The sequence below is a fragment of the Podarcis muralis genome, chromosome 14 (genome assembly GCF_964188315.1).
Source record: "Podarcis muralis chromosome 14, rPodMur119.hap1.1, whole genome shotgun sequence".
Taxonomy (NCBI): domain Eukaryota; kingdom Metazoa; phylum Chordata; class Lepidosauria; order Squamata; family Lacertidae; genus Podarcis; species Podarcis muralis.
In genome coordinates, this window is record NC_135668.1 from 50,278,813 (window position 1) to 50,299,830 (window position 21,018).

The following is a 21,018-nucleotide window of genomic DNA, read 5'->3' on the forward strand; positions in this document are numbered from 1 at the left end:
CAGGAGGGAATTAATAGGCTAAGGTGCTGTGACCTGAGGGATGCATTCCCAATGTCTAAAACCAAAGAAAGCATGCTTTTTTATTTCAAGTAATTATTCTTATTCATATGCAAATGAAATTTTAATCTACTGGAATGCATTTGATTAATCCAACAATATTATTTAATCGTTTAATTAGTACGGCCCATAGAAGCATAAGAGTTCTGGTGCAGGCACAGGCAAACCCAGCTTGATGGGCGGGGTATAAATCAGGCATAGGCAAACTCGGCCCTCCAGATGTTTGGGACTACAATTCCCATCATCCTTAGCTAACAGGACCAGTGGTCAGGGATGATGGGAATTGTAGTCCCAAACATCTGCAGGGCAAGAGTTTGCCTATGCCTGCTCTAGTGGATCAAATATAAAATACCATCTACTCTAGCATCTTGCTTCCCAGAGCAACCAACTAGCTGCCTCTAGGACAGGGGTGGGAACCTCAGGCCCAGGGACCAAAAGCCCCATCAAGCCTCTTTGTCGGGATGTTTGAACATACCTAGGCCATGGTCCTGCTTTGCGCCCTCCGCAAGTGCCTTTGTCAGCATAAAACAGGAGTCACCAACTATTTTGGATACATGGGCAGATTTCAAATTTTGAGAGAGTGCTGTGGGCACCAGTCACAACATGGCTGCCATGGGGCCATAGTGTACACAAAACTAGAGGGAGCACAGTCATGGTGAAGTTTTTTCTGTAATTGTGCTTCCATTCTATAAAAGGCTTAACCTGTTGAATGTCTGCCTGTCATACAACTGTTAAAGGCACAAGAACCCCGTTTTAGCCAATTGCCAACTCTAAACTGAAGCCTATGCTACCATCCTGTACCTAGCTATCTAGGAATAAGCCCCATTAAACACAAAGAGACTTACTTCTGAGTGGACATGTATACCATTACACTGTAAACTAATAATTCATTGTGAAGTTAACAAGTGCCTGATCCTTAGCTTCTATTAAGCTGGAGACATTTCCAAGCCTCTTCGAACAGTTTTCATATTTTGCCTTTTGGGATTAGAGGGGATTCTTTAACATCTACCCACACTTAAGCAAGTAGTATTGGGGGGGGGGGAGTCTAAGCATTATCTGATCTCAAATGAATCCACCAAAGGAAAGATGCATCCTGATTTGGGGGTGGGGGGGAGGAAGAAGGGCAAACTACAGAGAATCCAAGGAATCTCATGGGACTGGAAAAGGTATGGGAAGGGGACTGGGGATCAGAGACCTGGGTATCAAAAGTGCTTAAAGAAGCCAGCAAGGAAGGAAGGCATGGTCAACATCAGGGCCTGCTCCAGTAAACTAAACCCTTCCCCTATGGATCCAAAGGACGCCATCCACCCTGTGGGAAGGCAGAAGAGAGTGAGGCAGGCAGGCAGGCAAACAAACAAACAAACAAACAGACAGACAGACAAAGGAAACATCATGACTTGCTCCAGTCAGACTGACCCCTCAACTCACAAGGCCAACTTTACATTTTTTATTATTTTAGTATTTTGAAATTTTAAGTCTTTTCTTGGGTGTCCTGGAATAAAACGACTTATGAATACAATAACGAAATAACTCTTGCACACTCCAGCAACAAGTATTTAGCAGTATACTACCTCTGAACATATGGGACGCGGGTGGCGCTGTGGGTAAAAGCCTCAGCGCCTAGGGCTTGCCGATTGAAAGGTCGGCGGTTCGAATCCCCGCGGCGGGGTGTGCTCCCATTGTTCGGTCCCAGCGCCTGCCAACCTAGCAGTTCGAAAGCACTCCCGGGTGCAAGTAGATAAATAGGTACCGCTTACTAGTGGGAAGGTAAACGGCGTTTCCGTGTGCGGCTCTGGCTCGCCAGAGCAGCGATGTCACGCTGGCCACGTGACCCGGAAGTGTCTCCGGACAGCGCTGGCCCCCGGCCTCTTGAGTGAGATGGGCGCACAACCCTAGAGTCTGTCAAGACTGGCCCGTACGGGCAGGGGTACCTTTACCTTTACTACCTCTGAACATGGAGGTTCCATATAGACGTCACGACTAATAGCCATTTATCTTACACACTGTGTGAAAGGAATAGCCCAAAGAACCCAATAAATGCATACACCGAGAAAATAAAATGAGCATTGGAACAGTGATATGTACAATACAAGCTAGAACTAAACTGCTCTGTGATGTGAGGTTTACCACTGATTGCCCCTGCCTCCATGGAGCTGTTCTCCCCACTCCAGCATCTGTTACATTCAATGCTTCACACATCACATGGAGGGAAAAGTAAGTTTGCCGTTGCATGCACTTATGACAGAAATCTGTAGCTAGACCCAGCACACCTGTTAAACACTCAGAAAGTATGAGCACTAAAGCTTGGGTATTCGAAAACAAGGGTCATTCTTTGAAAATGTGAGGAAACATATGCCAAATTGAACAGCGATAACTGTTACCTAGTCACAAATGGAACTCTGATAAATTGCTGCCGCTGACCTAATTTCACTCCATTTTACTACATCGAGATACCAAATGCCAGCAAGTGGAATCTCAGCAACAGGAGAGATTCTGAGGTATGACAGGGGAGCCACCGATGCCCATAGCAGTATGATTACTTAGCGTCTGTCTTGCTAGCTTCAACTATAAAATATTGACGCGCAGTAAAATACAGAGCACAATACCACTGGATAACAATTGGATTCTTAACCTGAAAAGCATGCATACAGGTAGTTTTTAAAAACTGAGTTTAGAAAAGGTCACTCTGAGCATCAAACATGAATAAAGAGGTGCCATGTAGAGCAGGGGTAGCCAATGTTTGAAATTATAGCTCCCTTGATACTTGAGCCCTAGCCATACTGGCTGAGGTTAATGGAAGTTGGAGCTCATATATGGAGGGCACCATATTGGCTGTCCCTGATGCACTGGGACATGTTACAAATTACAGAATAATTTAGTAAATGTTAAATCTCATGTTTGGTTTCTGACCAAAAACCGGATTGTACGTACATACATACATACATACATAGTTTAGAATAAAGGCTATCAACAGCCAGAAATAATGACCAAAATTGTGATTTCTGGATTCTGCAGCAATAATTTTCAAACTGCGTCAAGCTCCTCTGAAATTCAGCCCCCCCCCCCGATATTCTCTGTGTAATGTGCAGCTGGTTAGAAATGTTAACAGAGGCAAAAGTGAGGCCCAGCAAGCCAAGATGGTGCACAGAGAACACGCCCCATAACATTCCTCAGAATCTTCTACAATGCACCAAGATTCCACTGCAGGCACACAGGGCTTATCTGGCAGAGAAGTGAACAAGGGAAAGGTTTGCTGAACAACCATGGTTCCAGAGCAGCCTACCCCAACCTGGTGTCCTTCAGAAACTGGACCCTAATTCCCATCACCCCCAGCCTACATGAATAATGCTCAGGGATAATGGGACTATATTCCACAATGTATGGTGGGTACCAGGCTGGGACAGGCATTTCTGGGGCAGTGGAGAAATGCATTCAAGGTGAACTCCAGAAGTTTATTCACAACAGGATCAGATAATGGAAACTGCGCAGTGTATTAAAATCATGCTGTACCCAGATGTACAATGGTATTACTGACGTACACTTAGGGTAGGTGTTGGTATGGCAACTTCATGCAGCAGAACTTTCAAGCATAGTTTCAAAACTGTAAGAACTAGTAAGAAGTTTTTTTGTTTTCTAAAATGAAAAAATTCTCAGAAAGCTGAACTTCTTACAAGTATACTGTGCTTTTTAAGCACTATTTTAATATAATATAAGTCATTTACGATCCGCAGAAATCCCAATTTTTTCCTCTATTTTAAGTTTTCTAATTCAGCATGCCCAACTGTGGCCAGGATCCAATAAGCTTCCATGGGTTTGGGAGGCATGCCAAGTGGAATTTTGAGCTTTCCCCCTTTAAACAAGATTTACCCACTCCAACCTGGTGTAATATCCCTGCTTCAAAACATTCAAAAGTAGTTTGAATGAGGCATTGGGTGCTGCTGCTTAAGAAAGGAATGAGTATTTTATTCTTCCCCTCTCTCACACACACAAACACACACCGAGTAAAAAGTCTGCTGAGGACATGCACTATAGTCTTGTCCCTTCCACTGAGAAAACAGGATTTAACGTAGCTGTTCAAGACTTCTTTTCCCACAGTCAGCAGAGCAATTCTGGCAGCCGCCAGGTGGTGTTTGTGCAGTTATCAACAAGCTTCCTTCAGCAGCAGATGAAGCCCAAGCCTCCACCTGCTGCATCACGATTTAGAAGCAGCACCGACACATTGAATGTATGGTACAGCTAAGTTTGTTGCAGGAAAATGATAGCGATGATGAACACCACAATGCAATACATCACGATGGGAATACCTCTTGAGCTGACCGAAATATGCAAGCGATTAAGAAGGGAAAACAGGACTCACGAAAGAGGGTAGGAATATCTCACTCTAGTTATTAATGCATGTGTTAAAGAATAAGTCTTCACTTTGAGTTTTAATGTTTTTCTTTTAATTGCATTTGCTATACGCTTGTACAGCCAAGGAATATCTCACTCTAGTTATTAAAGCATGTGTTAAAGAATCATTCTTCACTTTTGAGTTCTGTTTTTCTTTTAACTGCATTTGCTATATGCTTGTACAGCCAAGCAGTGGTATATGCTGAAGGTGCTTCTTCTAGCTGAATCTGTGAAATGGTGCTCAGTGTACTGGCATCTGAGTTTATTTTTGTATTTGAAGTAGGATCCCAAAAGCAAAAGAGGGATGAAAATAGGCAAACATCCCACGTCTCTCAACATGTTGTTTTGTTTTTTTTTAAATTTACAAATTGAACTGGCAAAGAGAAATAAACCAGCAGAAACAGAGTTAATTTTAGCCTTTAAATGATGTCAGCTCAACAAAAACTGTAGAAACTACAAGAATCTATAAAGCTTTGTTATAGTGGTAAGACTTGCAGGAAGACCTGGATTTGTTGCTATAAACCATTTAAGTATCTTAAACAATCTTTCAAAAATGCAGGTGTTTATTCAGTTCTAAATTAACTGTACCAATACACTACTGCCTTCAGTTCAATCTAGAATAATCTGAATAGCACTATTTTTTATAATTGGTGGTGGTGATAGTGATGTGATTAAACATAAATTAGCCAACCAGTGGTTAGGAGGAAACCAGCTCAAGACCAGTTAAAACCTATGAATACACATTAGTGTAAGGTAAAATGAATCCTAAAAACACATGATGGAAAGAACAATTTAAAATAATGAACGCTGTTGAAATCGTTTAGATTTCTTGCAGAACCCAGAGCATTATCAGAATGCCACTGATGCACTACTATTTAAAATATAGTTTTCCCTTCAATATTTACATTGGCCTGCTTTTTAGTGATATATAAAAGTGATTTATTCTACCTTGCAGAAACAGTAATTATAAAGATTGGCAAGTTAAAAAATAGCTGAGTTATTCTTAAACCCTCTACTACTAAAACCATTTTTTACAAGATTATGCATTTTTTTTTCAAAAAGTAACTAATTTAAAAAGATGTTGTTACAAGCCTCATGGTAATTCAACAACACAGTATTTTATTTTGGACAAGTGAAAATAAATTTTCTTTCTGGAAATAAACATGACAAACTCCTTGAAACGACTTTATGCATGCCTTCATATAAAATAGTAAAAATTAAGACTAAGACCAGGCTAAGGCTGCAAACCAATGAACATTTACTTGGGAGTAAGTTCCACTGAATTCAACTCACTTCTGGGTAGGCATGTATTTGGTCTCCAACAGCAACCGGCTACTTCTGTATATTCAAAAGCTGAGCAAGAGGGAAATAAGTATCTCTCTGATGCATGTTCCCAGGATCTGGTACTCATGAGGTATACAACCTCAAAACTTGGGCTTTTTATTTTAAACTATTATGGCTAATCACTATTAAGAAATGTATCCTTCCAGTTATTTTCTATAGACATCTAAGATGGTGACCATCACCACAGCTTGTGGTAACAAATTTTGTAAGAATAAACACTTATTAATGTCAATCAATTTAATCGGATGGAGAGAACTATTTGGAAAGGTATTCTGGTTACACTTTGAATGTTATAAAACTGTATCATGTTGCCACTGCCACCTTGATCCTCCACCTTCTATACTAAAAATAGCTTATCTTTAGTCTATTTTCATAGAGATTCTAAACCAGTTATTGTCTTCACCATCTCCTCAATAGCTTTTTTCAGATCAGGCAACCAGAGATGCACACAGCATTCTACTACCAACTGCACTGGAAGAGGTTAGGCTGATAGGTCTCAATAATCAAATGTATGTAATATTTCAATCTGGCTCAAAAATTAGGTCAGAGATATTTAGGCCAAACAGAGTTTACATCTTATTTACATGTGTTTCCACTTCCATATACTTAAAATGCTGTAAGAATCTTAGCTGCTCATGGCTTTTTGGCAACAAGGTTTACATAATCCAGTTCAAGATTTTAATCATCTGTGGTAATCTGCTTTATTTTTATTTCCTTATAATTTCACAAATCATTTAACAACATAGATAGAAAAGGTAACTGCTTAAGAAATAAATATTCTTTTCCCAAAGACTTCTGTTATACAATTGAAAAGCAATTAAAATGTGCAGACCTATAAGAGCCTCTCTTTTTTTAAGCCTCTGTGAGAAAAATAGAGTAGGAATCTAGCTATCAGTTTTGCAGCCAAAGCATGTGCTGTGGGGGTTATATGTTAAGATTTCTATAATTATCTATGAAAACAAAGAACATGATACAACAGAAAGTTGATCTTTTATTTCTTCCAAAACTGGCTTTATTCCTGATTTTTATCCTTTTCTCATAAGAGCAATGCCAAAAAGATGTTTTGCTCATTGCCACTATATAGATCCTAAAATGATCCCAAAAACATTTACACTGAACATGTACATTCATATATTTGTGGTTCATCTAACTAAATTCACAAAGACAGCATCATGGATATACATGAACAGATGTTAAGGCCATTCATGTTAATAAACAATGAACTCTTTCATTTTTTCAGGAAGGAGATTAATTATTTTCTTTTTTATTAATTGCAGGTCAAACAAGATTCATTAGTTGCTAAACTGAAGTAAACAGAACTATTATGATTCAGCATCTTTCAAATTGTAAGCAAGATTACAATAGAAGAAATATGTATACACCTGAAATCATCATTACCATACAAAAGTTCCTGTGTTATAGAACATATCAATTGATTCTTGCTTACCACTTTTCTTAAGGTACTGTAGAAATTCTGCAAGTCTTGACCTAAACTGATTCTGCCTTTGCAGAATACAAAATATGACTTCTACAGATCTCTTTGGATTCACCAACAATTTAAGCACTTTGGTACTGAAGTTCTAAGCGATATACCCAAGAGAGGCGCATACCATGGAAATTTTCACAGCATCCACATCTCAAGTACTTTGTAACAGCACATATTTTGAACGAAATGGATCATATCTATGCAATGAAAACAAAACTGTCAGCCTCTCGGATAAATCAGAACACCAGCAATACATTATAGGTCTTTTCTTATCATGCCTTTACACAATATTCCTTTTTCCTATTGGCTTCGTGGGAAACATTCTTATTTTAGTGGTGAACATAAGTTTTCGTGAAAAGATGACTATTCCAGACTTATATTTCATAAACCTTGCAGTAGCAGATCTCATTTTGGTGGCTGACTCTCTCATCGAAGTTTTTAATCTTGACGAAAAGTATTACGATATCACAATAATTTGTACTTTTATGTCATTGTTCCTTCAAATCAACATGTATAGCAGCATATTCTTCCTCACATGGATGAGTTTTGACAGATACATAGCACTAGCAAAAGTAATGAAGTCCAACTTATTTCGCACCATGGAACATGCCAGATTAAGCTGTGGCCTCATCTGGTTGGCATCTATCTCGGCAGCACTAGTGCCCTTCACAGCTGTACATTTGCAACATGCTGGGGAGGTTTCCTTTTGCTTTGCAGATGTAGAAGAAATTCAGTGGCTAGAAATAACCTTAGGGTTTATCATCCCTTTTGCTATTATAGGCCTTTGTTATTCGTTAATTGTAAGAGTCTTGATAAGAGCCCACAAGCACAGAAGTTTGCGGATACGCAGACAGAAAGCTCTTCGTATGATTTTTGTTGTTGTCCTTGTCTTCTTCATCTGCTGGCTTCCTGAAAATGTCTTCATAAGTGTGCAACTTCTTCAAAAGACAGAGCAAACCTCATCAAGGGACCAGTCTTTCAGACACAACTATCCCTTAACCGGACACATTGTGAACCTTGCAGCCTTCTCAAACAGCTGTTTGAATCCTCTTATCTACAGCTTCCTAGGTGAAACTTTCAGAGAGAAACTGAAATTGTATATTGAACAGAAAACCAAAGTCTCTGTTTTAAACCGGTTTTGTCATGCTACCCTGAAATCTGTTATTCCTGATAGCAACGAGCAATCAGAAGTTTAATTTAGCCTGTATTTAAAGGTACCATAATGGAACTTGATCACAATGCTAATAGAAAACTCATATACTTTGTCCTATGCACAAAGATTTGTACTATTTTTATGCTGATATGTAAAAGATTACACATTACTCAAATCTGCATTTCATTAAGGTTAGAAACTAATAAAAGGCTCATGGGGGGCCAGCTGTATTTGCATACTTGTGAACAATAAGGTAGCAGAAAACTGTCTAAGGAAGAACTTAACTATAATATACTTCTCAAATAATGTTATTTTTCTGCCTTATGTTAGATGCCCTGAACAAAATAGTAAAACTGCAGTAAGAATAGGGAAATTCAATAGAACATATTGATACAGAGATGCAGTCACAGATATAGAGAGTTGTTGATTTTCCTTCCAAGAATATCAGCTTGCAAACCTGGTGAAGAAAACAGCTGCAGCGTAGAAAGCATGGTACTGTATATTAATAGACACATACTGTTGCACAAACTATTAAGAAAATAGAAATTCAATCTAGATTTACAATGGACCTCTCTTTCTGGGTTGTTGTTTTTTAATTATTACAGTTAGCTATTAGGCTTTTATTACTTCCAAATCCCCAAGAATCTTCCCCTTTAATAGTGGACTCAGGCAGTTGAGTGCTTATCAGCTTGTAAGTGAAACAGGGCCACCCAAAACTAAGGTAATGGTACATACTCAAGGGACTTCTCTAGATATACAGAACTATATAAGTTTGCAGCAGGAAAGAACGGTATTTAAAAAAACAATTGAAAATGGCTCAAAGGTTTGTGAACTTCCTTAACTCATGGAATGTGGACGACAGCTGTGCCTACAGAAATAAGAAATATTCTATTACTCATCCTGTTACCTGAAGATGAAATTTCCATGACCACATTTAACATGAAAGATAGGAGTTCCTGTGTATTCACTATGCTTTAGTTGTGGGGGCAAATGATGCATAACCCCCATTGTGCTAAATCCTATGGCTTTTTCCCTATGGGTAGATTTCACCTCCACCTCAGGAGACAAAGGAAAAGTTCTAAAAGAACCAGGACAGACTGTGAGTGAGCTGAGACACAAAATGTTAGTGTGCCAGTTGAGGGTGGGGGAAGGAAAATGGACTCCGGGAGAAAAGTGGGAAATTACTAGCTCAATGTAGCCTATGGTAAGTATTCTGGAAGGGTATGCATGCCATCAGTTTAAAGCAGAAAATATTTCTCTTCCTGCACTATATAGGAATGTTTCCAAGAAAAGGAAAATGAACACATTTTCGAGTTCCACTCTTCAGAACACCTCCTGCATTATACAGCAATTAAATGCTTAAGATCACCTTGAGCTGTCTACTGCTTTATAGGGTAGCAAAGAAAGGCCATGTGGGAAGGTGTTTTGTTTCACTTTTCTTCTCCTGAAACTCTCCCAGATGTCAAATACCACTACACATCTTTTGGTCCAAGCAACTTGGAGCCCTGAATGAGGACCTGCTTCTTACAGGGTAGGGAAATACACTGCTATTGGGTATTGCAATATCCACTAACTCGAATCAACTTTTTTTCCAGAATACTTGGATCCTGGGCATGTTCAAGCAATATTCACTCTCAATACCTGTATTCACACAGCAATCGGGAGATTCAATGGGTAACTGGGCCCCCTCCCACTTCCCTTTCCATTCATAAAATAGAATTGGCTTTTATTTCACTTTCATCTTCCTTTAATTTTATTTACTGTACAATACCTTGAAAATAACAAATATTATTTGTAAGGTAAAGGTAAAGGGACCCCTGACCATTAGGTCCAGCCGAGGGAGCCGGCGTACAGCTTCCGGGTCATGTGGCCAGCATGACTAAGTTGCTTCTGGCGAACCAGAGCAGTGCACGGAAAAGCCATTTACCTTCCCGCCAGAGCGGTACCTATGTATCTACTTCCACTTTGCCGTGCTTTCGAACTGCTAGGTTGGCAGGAGTAGGGACCGAGCAACGGGAGCTCACCCCGTTGCGGGGATTCGAACCGCCGACCTTCTGATCGGCAAGTCCTAGGCTCTGTGGTTTAACCCACAGCGCCACCCGTGCCATTGGTAATATAGAATATATCTCATGAATTGCAATTTACTGCAGATTCTCCCTAATTCTCTTATCTAAAATCTTTCATCATGGTATCACGGAAAGATGGCACTGCCAATAAACAAGGCACCGCCAAATTTAGAAATTGCACTCTATATGCAAGGAGGGGAGGAGGTACACATGAACAAGGAGAGCTAGCATCTAAACTGGCTCAGAGACTGGACAATCAGAATCAGAGAGACCTTTTCCTATATGGATATTAACATCTATTTGTAAAGACAATTTGCATACTATGATGATTTCATCATTTCCTGCCAGGATGGAGAAAAGTTTGCTTCTTACTGGACTTGAATCACTCCCTTTTGACCACTCTACGGGAAAAGAAATTTGAGTTTAAAGGGAAAGTGGACCTTGGCTGACCTTGACTGCCTCCTTTGGGCTTAGCTCCCTAGACTTCAACCTCCTCATGCTTGTCACTAACAGGCTGCAAGGTCTTGAGAGCTTTGGAAAGCAACATGGAGAAAGTATTGGAGAGCTACTTTGGAGTGTGGAAAAACAACATTGGTGTACATCCAGGTTCTAGTTCCTTTTCAAGCAATGTTAAGATAATCACAGAGATGCTGCACTAAACTAGGAAATGTTCCTGTTATTGGAGGGGGTCTGCCTGTTCTGCTGATCATACCCTTGATACCCTGAATAAGTTTGGCCCAACTCATAGCCATGGACATGCCTTAGACTTGGTGTTCACCTCTATGGATGCTGGTGATCTGACACTAACTAAAAGCGAAACAAAAGAAGTGCCATGGTCAGATCACTTCCTGGTGCAACTGGACTTCTCCGCAACCCTTCCCCTCTGCAGGGAGGTGGGACCAATTCAGATGGTCCGCCCCCGCCACTTAATGGATCCAATTGGCTTCCAGAGAGTGGTAGGGGATGCTTTATCCCAAGTTGATGGCCTTTCAGCTGATTCCCTGGTGGCACGCTGGAATGCGGAGTTAACCAGGGCTATTGACTGTCTGGCTCCGAAGCGCCCTCTCCGATTGCATGGAGCCCGGACAGCCCCGTGGTTTTCCCCAGAGCTGAGGGTGATGAAACAATCGTTGAGACGGCTAGAGCGCCGGTGGCGGAAAACTCATTCTGAATCAGACCGGACACGGGCTAGAGCTCAACGTCGAGCCTACCAAGTGGCAATGGCGACGGCGAAGAGGGCCTTCTTCGCTGCCTCCATAGCATCTGCAGAAAACAGCAGCAGGAGACTTTTTCAGGTGGTTCGCAATCTATCGGAACCACCTGTACCACCTGGTAGGGACCCCAAGATCTCCTGCAATGCTTTTGCAAAGTTTTTTGCAGATAAAATCGCTCAGATTCAGAAGGAGGTAGACTCCACCGTGGGAGCAGGGCCAGGGCGGGAGAGTGCTAGAGTTCTGTCTGGTCCTGTTACATGGGATCAATTCCAGTCTGTTACCTCCGAGGATGTGGACAGGCTGCTTGGAAAAGTGAAACCGACCACCTGCCTCCTTGATCCTTGCCCATCCTGGCTGATAAAAGCGAGCCGGGAAGGGCTGGGCGATGGGCTCTGCAGGGTGGTGAATGCTTCCCTCTGTGAGGGAGCCTTCCCAGACCCGCTGAAAGAGGCGGTCATTAAACCGCTTCTTAAAAAAACATCTTTAGACCCGGCCAATTTGGCCAACTATCGCCCAGTCTCAAATCTACCATTCTTGGGCAAGGTGATTGAGCGGGTGGTTGCTGAACAACTCCAAGCACGCCTGGAGGAAACGGACCATTTGGATCCCTTCCAATCGGGATTCAGGTCTCACCATGGGACTGAAACTGCCTTGGTCGCGCTGGTTGATGATCTCCGGCGGGCTAGGGACAAAGGTGAGAGCTGTTTCCTAGTTCTGCTGGATCTCTCAGCGGCCTTTGATACCATCGACCATAACATCCTTCTGGACCGTCTAGAGGGGCTGGGAGCTGGGGGCACTGTCATACAGTGGTTCCGCTCCTTCCTCCTGGGTCGTGTCCAGAAAGTGGTGGTGGGGGATGAGTGCTCAGACCCCTGGGCTCTCACTTGTGGGGTGCCTCAGGGTTCTGTCCTCTCCCCCATGCTTTTTAATATCTATATGAAGCCGCTGGGAGAGATCATCAGGGGGTTTGGACTGGGTGTTCATCAGTACGCAGATGACACCCAGCTCTACCTCTCCTTTAAATCAGAACCAGTGAGGGCGGTGAAGGTCCTGTGTGAGTGCCTGGAGGCGGTTGGAGGATGGATGGCGGCTAACAGACTGAGGTTGAATCCTGACAAGACAGAAGTACTGTTTTTGGGGGACAGGGAGCGGGTTGGTGTGGGGGATTCCCTGGTCTTGAATGGGGTAACTGTGCCCCTAAAGGACCAGGTGCGTAGCCTGGGAGTCATTTTGGACTCACAGCTGTCCATGGAGGCGCAGGTTAACTCTGTGTCCAGGGCAGCTGTCTACCAGCTCCACCTGGTACGCAGGCTAAGACCCTACCTGCCCGCGAACTGTCTCGCCAGAGTGGTGCATGCTCTAGTTATCTCACGCTTGGACTACTGCAACGCGCTCTACGTGGGGCTACCTTTGAAGGTGACCCGGAAACTGCAATTAATCCAGAATGCGGCAGCTAGACTGGTGACTGGGAGTGGCCGCCGGGACCATATAACACCGGTTCTGAGAGACCTGCATTGGCTCCCAGTACGTTTCCGAGCACGATTCAAAGTGTTGGTGCTGACCTTTAAAGCCCTAAACGGCCTCGGTCCTGTATACCTGAAGGAGCGTCTCCACCCCCATCATTCAGCCCGGACACTGAGATCCAGCGCCGAGGGCCTTCTGGCGGTTCCCTCATTGCGAGAAGTGAGGCTACAGGGAACCAGACAGAGGGCCTTCTCGGTAGTGGCGCCCGCCCTGTGGAACGCCCTCCCATTAGATGTCAAAGAGATAAATAATTACCTGATATTCAGAAGACATCTTAAGGCAGCCCTGTTCAGGGAAGTTTTTAATATGTAATGCTGTACTGTTTTTAACACTGATTGGGAGCCGCCCAGAGTGGCTGGGGAAACTCAGCCAGATGGGCGGGGTATAAATAATAAATTATTATTATTATTATTATTATTATGATTACAGGCTAGGCATGGAACTAAATTCTGATTGCATTTTGGAGCTTCAGAAGATTATCTTGCCCATGTGATTGACTTTCAATCCCTTCTAGGATATATACTTTATGAAGGGCTCTGTACCCTCCAGAACTGTGCTATATTATGACCTCCACAAAGATCTCACAGGACAGGAAGACTTAGATCCTGACTAGGGCTGCGGCATATAGCTAACAAAAAAGCAAAAAGTTTCACTACAAATTTCCAAGATGTACTTTCATTTTTTAAAAAAAATCTAAATTTAGATTTTTACATGGAGCCAGTAATTCAAGGAGACTAACATGTTGGGGTCCAGGAGCTGCATATCAGCAGCAGGTGTGGTCACCCCACAGTCTCACATGCGCATACATGACACACACAGGGGATCAGAGTTACTTGCAGCTGATCCAGGCTGATCCAGCATTATCAAAGTTACCAAGCAGGTATAATTCTGAGTAGTAAACTAGATGATTACTATGGGGTGTATGGAGTGTTAGGAGAGGGTAATACCTCTGGTACGGAACACATTGTGCTCCTTCTGGGGTAGTTTCTCCACCTTTGGTCCCCATCCTGCAATCAGCTCTCACCTGTGGCTCCTAGAAACTGTCAGCATGCAACAGCAGTGACAACCCGGCAATGGTTTTGACTGGCCAGCTAAACCAGGTGAGGGTAGCCGATGGGTCTCAAACACTCCATGTCCACTTAGTAGGCTTATGGAAAGAAGAAAGTATTCAACAGGCACAGAAAATACATTAAAGACAGTGTCTGTCTGATATGAAACATGAAGGAGTTCCAAAAAGTAGGTGCTGTCACACTTAAAGACTTGCAATATTGTTGCAATATGGTTCAGAAAGGACCTCCTAATAATATGGTACCTGTAGGTTACCCTCTTCTAAATAACGCAGTGATATGATGTATATATAAGCAATGAAACAGTATCCTTGTCATGTCTCAAGCAAACTCTGAACACCAAAGCCAGCACCTTGAACTTGGCTTGGGACCTAAGTGGCAACCGGTACAATTATTTCAGCAAGGGCATAATATGATGCTGATATGCTACCCCAGAGAGCCACTAAGCTGTTGCATTTTGCCCTAGCTGCAGCTTCTGGGTCAATCTCCAGGAGAGCACCACATGGAGTGCATTGCAGTCTTTGAGGCCTGCTGAAGACATTCTTATTTAGACAAGCCTACACAAATGTTTAGAAATTTTGTAGAAGTTTCAATGCATTTTAGTCTATTTTATTGCAATTTTAACCTTCTGTATGTTTTAAATTACAGTTGTAAATTTTTTTAGTTACAACTTTTTAAATGAAAAATATAATAATCTGGAAGTTACCAATGCATGGACAACAGTGACCAGGCTATCCTGATCCAGAAATGGCAATAATAGCTGTCTTACCAGCTTAAGTTGCTATAAGGCACTTATAGCCACCGAGGTCACCTGAAGAGATGGATCCCAAAGAACCCTGAGACAATTGTACCTGCTTTTTCAGAGAGAATACAATCCCATCCAAAGTAGGCAATTGACCAATTATCTGGACCCAGGAAGCACTCGCCAACGGTGCTGATTCAGATGTTACAAAGAAATAAAATTAAAATAAAATAAAATTAATCTCCTAATGACTACTCCCAGTGGCTTCATGTAGATGTTAAATAGCACTGGAGGCAAAATGGTACCTTCTGGTGCGGTGCCCCACAGCATAACTGCCAGGGGGTCAAGAGATCATTACCTAATTCTATTCTCTGAAATCAACTATGACAATAGGACCAGAACTACTGTAAAATAGTGCCCCCGTCAGTTCAGGAGGATATGAAGGTCAATGGTATCAAAAGATGGTGACAGATCAAGAAAGTATAACAAGGTTGCAATCGTTTGTCCATCTTCTGATAGAAAGGTAATTTATCAGGGCAACCAAGGCTTATTCAGTCCAATAACTAGACCTGACCCCAGCTGGATAAGAACAGGTCAAGATATGAAAGCTAAGTGTTGCTGCTTCTTTTCTTATAAAGTATAAGGCAACCTTTGATTTTTTGTGGGAAAGTCATAAGCATCTGTACAGTTGCTGAAAAAATGATGTATTTAGCTGATTTTGCCTGGAATCTTTCCAGTATTATGAGGAGTAAAAGTTAAAACAACAGCATGCTCTCTTCTCCCACCCACAGTTATAGCTGTTTGTGGAACACTTGAAAGTCGTCAGAACAGAGTGTGTTGGTCAACAGAGGGTAACAAGAACACAATAATTTTACAGTGAAACCAAGTTCCAACAATATTAAAAACTCACTTATACACAACACAACTGCTTTTGCTAATGCAAAGATACTACATGGTTGTGAATGAGGTAGCAAAGCTATGTCTGCAACTTGGAAGAACAGCAAGGGAAGTAGCCCATGAGAAAATATCTGTGCAAAAAGATGCCTGAAGTTGTGGAAAGTCTGGTATGTGGGATGTCATTCAAAGTCAGCCTTTTGGCACTCAAGCAACAAAACAAGCATGCAATGACATTTGATGCCACTTGAAAGCAACACAGAAGTAGAAACATTCAGAATGTATGTCAAGAGACCAGCTAAATGAAGCTGCTAGTTTTTGAACACTTATCCATGAGGACAACCAACAGTTATATACAGTTTTCACTCTGAAGCAGAACTAATTAAGGAAATTTCCCCAGTATAATAATAAAATCAAAGGGCACTGTTTGTGGAGCCAATAAGCAGCCAACAATAGATGCCAGAGTCAATGTTCTATATAGCATCTAAGGTGACCTCTCAGAGTGTTAAAAGCCTGCAGCCAAATCAATGAAATCTGTATAAATGGGTAATGGCCTCTGCAAACGCGGATAAACAACATCTTTTTACTGGAAGGTAAAAAGTATGCATCAATTTTGCAGTCAGGCTGACATGTTCTCCAATGCATCCACTGACTGAATATCAGCTGGTAACTTCTGTTGCCTGCTATAGTGAAAGTATTTGTGAGAGTAATAATAGGTCTAGCTTTGTCTTCAGTGTAGCAAGTATAAACTATGAAGCAACAACTTCTCCATTTCACACTTACAGGTAGGTAGCCGTGTTGGTCTGCCGTAGTCGAAACAAAATAATTTTTTTAAATTTTGTTTCCATTTCACAGGTATGCTAAATGGGTGTAAGACTGAGCTCTCATATCATTTATGACCTCAGATGCATTTCAACATGGAAGATACTGGCCTTGGGATTAAGAACATATAACAATTGGCCCAGCTATCCAGTATGGTTTAATACCTGAGAATCTTCAACTAGGGATGTCAAGAATTGAACATAAGAGGATGTCCATGTAAAGCAGATGCTCTGTCCCTGAACTATATATACTCTCCACTCATCTAAATTTAGACTGATTCTAAATGTGTTCCCATTTAAACAGTAATACAAGGATCAAACATATATGATAAACAGTTCAACCCTTTATTTTACACTTCACTATAGTTTCTCCTTTCCTCACCTAGGGATACAGCAATGCTAGAGGCTAAGAATAAACATCAGTCTGCTGAGCCAGCTATCCTAGGTGGCAACAGAGGAAGCTGCCAGCTCTGTTTTGTTCAGAAGGACTGAGACAGCACAGTTTCATCTTATTAGCTCTTAGGGGCTGTTCTGACTTACTACAAGCAATTCTGGTGAATTCTATAGTGTTATTTGGGATGATAATATGAACCATAGTTCAGGAGTGCCAATACAATGCTTCTCTTCAAAATCCCAGATTTTTAAACCACTGTCACATTTATTTTTGATGCTATCATATTTCATAGGAGTTTTTATTATCAAGACTGTAAAAAATAGCTTTTTCCTTTCCAGATCCCTTATACATTCATCTCTCTCCCCCTCTTAAAATGGATCTCCCCTTGTAAGAAATGTAGGAATAGATTTAAAAGCAGCTAGGGTTGGCATGCTTATCAACTAACCAATCAAATATTGTCACTGATCAAAAATTGTCTGATACTCCAAGAATGTGAGAGTGGGGCTTGTGGAACTTCTGCTATTATTATCATAGAGTTGTATACTTGGAAGGGAGACGAGCGTCATCTAGTCCAACCCCCTGCAATGCAGGAATCTCAACTAAAGCATCCATGACTGATGGCCATCCAACATCTGCTTAAAAACCTCCAAGGAAGGCGATTCCACCACGTTCTGAAGAAGTCAATTCCACTGCTAAACATCTCTTACTGTCAGAAAGTTCTTCCTGATGTTAAGTTGGAATCTTATTTCTTGTAATTTGAATCCACTGGTTCGGGTCTACCCTCCCTAGCAGAAGAAAAAAAGCTTGCTCCATCCTCCATGTGACTGCCCATTAGATATGCAAAGATGGCTATTATATCCCATTTCAGTCTCCTTTTTACCAAGCTAAAGATACCCAGTTCTTTCAACAAGGCTTGATTTCCAGCCTTTTGATCATTTTACACCAATCCTGGCCCAACTGCACTGGCTGCCAATTAGCTTCCAGAGCCAATTCAAAGTGCTGGTTTTGAACAATAAAGCCTTAAAAGGCTCAGAACCACAGTACCTCAAGGACAGCCTCTCCCCATATAAACTGTCCTGGACTCTGTTCATCCTCTGAGGCCCTTCTTTGTATGCCTCCTCCAAGTGAGGTCTGGAGGCCAGCAACACGGGAACAGGCCTTTTTCTGCAGTGGCTCCCCATTTATGGAATGCTCTCCCCAGGAAGGTTTGCCTGGCGCCTTCATTATATATTTTTGGGTGCCAGGCAAAAACATTATTCTCCCAGGCTTTGGCTGATTATTCTACAGCCTTTTAAATGCATATGTGGGAAGGGCAGTATATAAATTTAATAAACAAATAATAATAAATAAATCTTGGTTGCCATTCTCTGAGTTGGAAGGGACCCCAAGGGTCATGTAGTCCAATCTCATGAGTTGGAATATAAAAAAGATACTTTTACCCCTTCAGTACTTTGTATGTGTATGCAGCTGAGAGAAATAAATAACCTGCAAATTTCTATAGCACTTCATCCTTGAGCCTCCTTACGTAGTATCCTTACTGAATTCAGTATCTGTGCAAGACACTCCTGTGGCAGGAGAAAAGCTGACTGCCTGGCTTCCCAATCTTTGATATTGTTTAAGCTCTTCCTGCCATGAACCCTCATATGCACAGGACATGGAACCTTTGCCCTAAAATGAAATGTCAGGACTGGCTCTCCAGTCTTGTGTCACTGTGACACAAAATAGCAAATGACCAACATGGCAGGAGGTAGAGTCGTCAATTTCTCTGTCTTGTAATAAGCAGTGATGATAACGTCATCTCCTGGGACGTTATTTGCCAATCTTCTACAAACCAAATAAATAGGCTTTTTTTCAGAGAGAAACGAACCAAATAAGCCAAGGGGTTACATTACCAAGTATGTGTAAGGGTTAAGTTGCCACTTTTATTTTTTAGAAAACCAAAATTCTTTTATTCTGGCCAACCAACCTGAGGCAAAATAGTGGTCATGCTAGATGTTAAGCAAGGGGATGAGGGGCTAAGCAAGAAAGTCTGCCCTGGATAAAATATTGCTTTAGTTGTAGTCTTGTGGAGGGCATGGCTATGGGGACTGTCATGAACACAGCCTGAACTTAAGGATTTACCACTACACCATACAGTGGTACCTCTGGATGTGAATGGGATCCGTTCCGGAGCCCCATTCGCATCCTGAGTAGAAGGTAACACGCGACTGCGCGTGTCGCCGCTTCCATGCATGCGCGTGACGTCATTTTGAGTGTCTGCACATGCGGCGAAACCCGGAAGTAACACACTCCATTACTTCTGGGTCGCCGTGGAGCGCAACCCAAAAATACTTAACAAGAAGCTACTTCAACCCGAGGTATGACTGTACAGTGATTTCCTGCATAAGGCAGAGCCAGAGCTACTTCTTGGTCTGAGGCTAACTTTGGGTGTGCCTATCAAGATTGACTGCTATTTGCTCCTCCTTTGTCCATTAATGTTTCTATGGGCTTTTGGCTCTGAAGAGTCCAGGATGCTTCCTGGCTCCCAAAAGCAGGAATCTTGATTTTCAGCCTCTTGACTACTAAAATCTGTTAAGAAAAGTAAGCACTCCGTCCTGCTCTAAAAATGAACTTCTGTTCAACTGAAGGAACAGTTTTATATCCTTATGCAACTTTTATGCCAATTCTAGGTTGGTTTTTCTTTCCTAAAATAAATCTTTTGGTTAAATGTCACATGTCTTATATTTAGACATTCAAAAGATTTCACATACCTTCCTATATGAGACTACTTGTTCAAACTGTAAACTAAACTCTATGATCATTTAAGGTAGATGAGAGCCGCAGATCCCGAGCAGAAATGGAAAGAACCTTGACAAGTTTTGCTCATAGCTGTTTCTTGGACATCCAGAACCCCAAACATATCAATACTCGATGGCTGCTGCTAAGGGTTTAAATAGTAATGGTAAATAAAGTGTAAGATAATTCACAAGAGTAACCACTGAATGTCTGAAAGGCAGCATTCAATCACCAGTTACAATAAAATGTATTTGAAAACTTGGCAGCAAAACACCTTTTTCTCTCAATGTCAACAATACAATGGGCTGTTTTCTGGATGCAAACCTCACTTAAGCTGGAAAATGAATATAGCAATAGCCTTTGAATTTAAGTAAATCAGTTCTGACTGACTGTATCACTGTATTTTTATCTTTATTGTAGCCATCTTGAACCTTCCCCTCCCTAGAGAAACATGGGCTATAGTAGTTTTAAATAAATAAAAACATGTATATAAAGTGACAATGTTTAACTGTCTGATTTCCATGGATTTAAAAAATGAACACACTATCATGTCTAGCACAAAAAGGGAACTACATTTCTCACCCCATCTCCCTATACTTTGATCTTAGCTTGAAGAAAGAAACCAAAACTACAGCACAACATTTATATAGATGCTGCTGCATTCTGTTGGTTAATGCCCAATGAAGAATTCTTAACCTTTTGAAACCCTGCTAAATAGTACACAAAATATTGTGTTTATACCAGAAACAGTTGGAGATGCAAGCTTTTTGCCTGGGAAAACCATTTTCAAAGTAGGAGCTGTTTTCCCAGCTGTGAATATGCTTTCCTGGGAAATTTGTTCAGCCCATTACAAAAATATTCAAAGGAATGCAAAATTATTCATTCTTATCTATGCATACAAATATTTCAAACACATTTTTGTACATTTTATTCAATTTGCTGTCATGACAGAATACTTCATTAATAGCAAAGCAAAGCAACAACAAATAAACGTGTTGCCAATTTATGTACCAAATTAATCCAGATTCCCCCATGAGTAACTTAAGTCTTGTTCACAGAAAGCAGGTTCCCTCATATAGGGTGTTCAAATGG

At 41.4% G+C, this 21,018-nt stretch overlaps 2 protein-coding genes across 5 annotated transcripts in view; one reads left to right on the plus strand and one right to left on the minus strand.

The window, feature by feature from the left end:
- CHLSN (cholesin) overlaps window positions 1–21,018 on the minus strand; it is a 146,837-nt gene that overhangs the window by 117,360 nt on the left and 8,459 nt on the right. The window lies entirely within an intron of this gene.
- Window positions 4,102–8,612, plus strand: GPER1 (G protein-coupled estrogen receptor 1). Its single transcript, XM_028707149.2, is given in 2 exon segments — window positions 4,102–4,422; window positions 7,068–8,612. A coding segment is annotated over 1 exon segment (1,161 nt). The 5' UTR covers window positions 4,102–4,422; window positions 7,068–7,311; the 3' UTR covers window positions 8,473–8,612.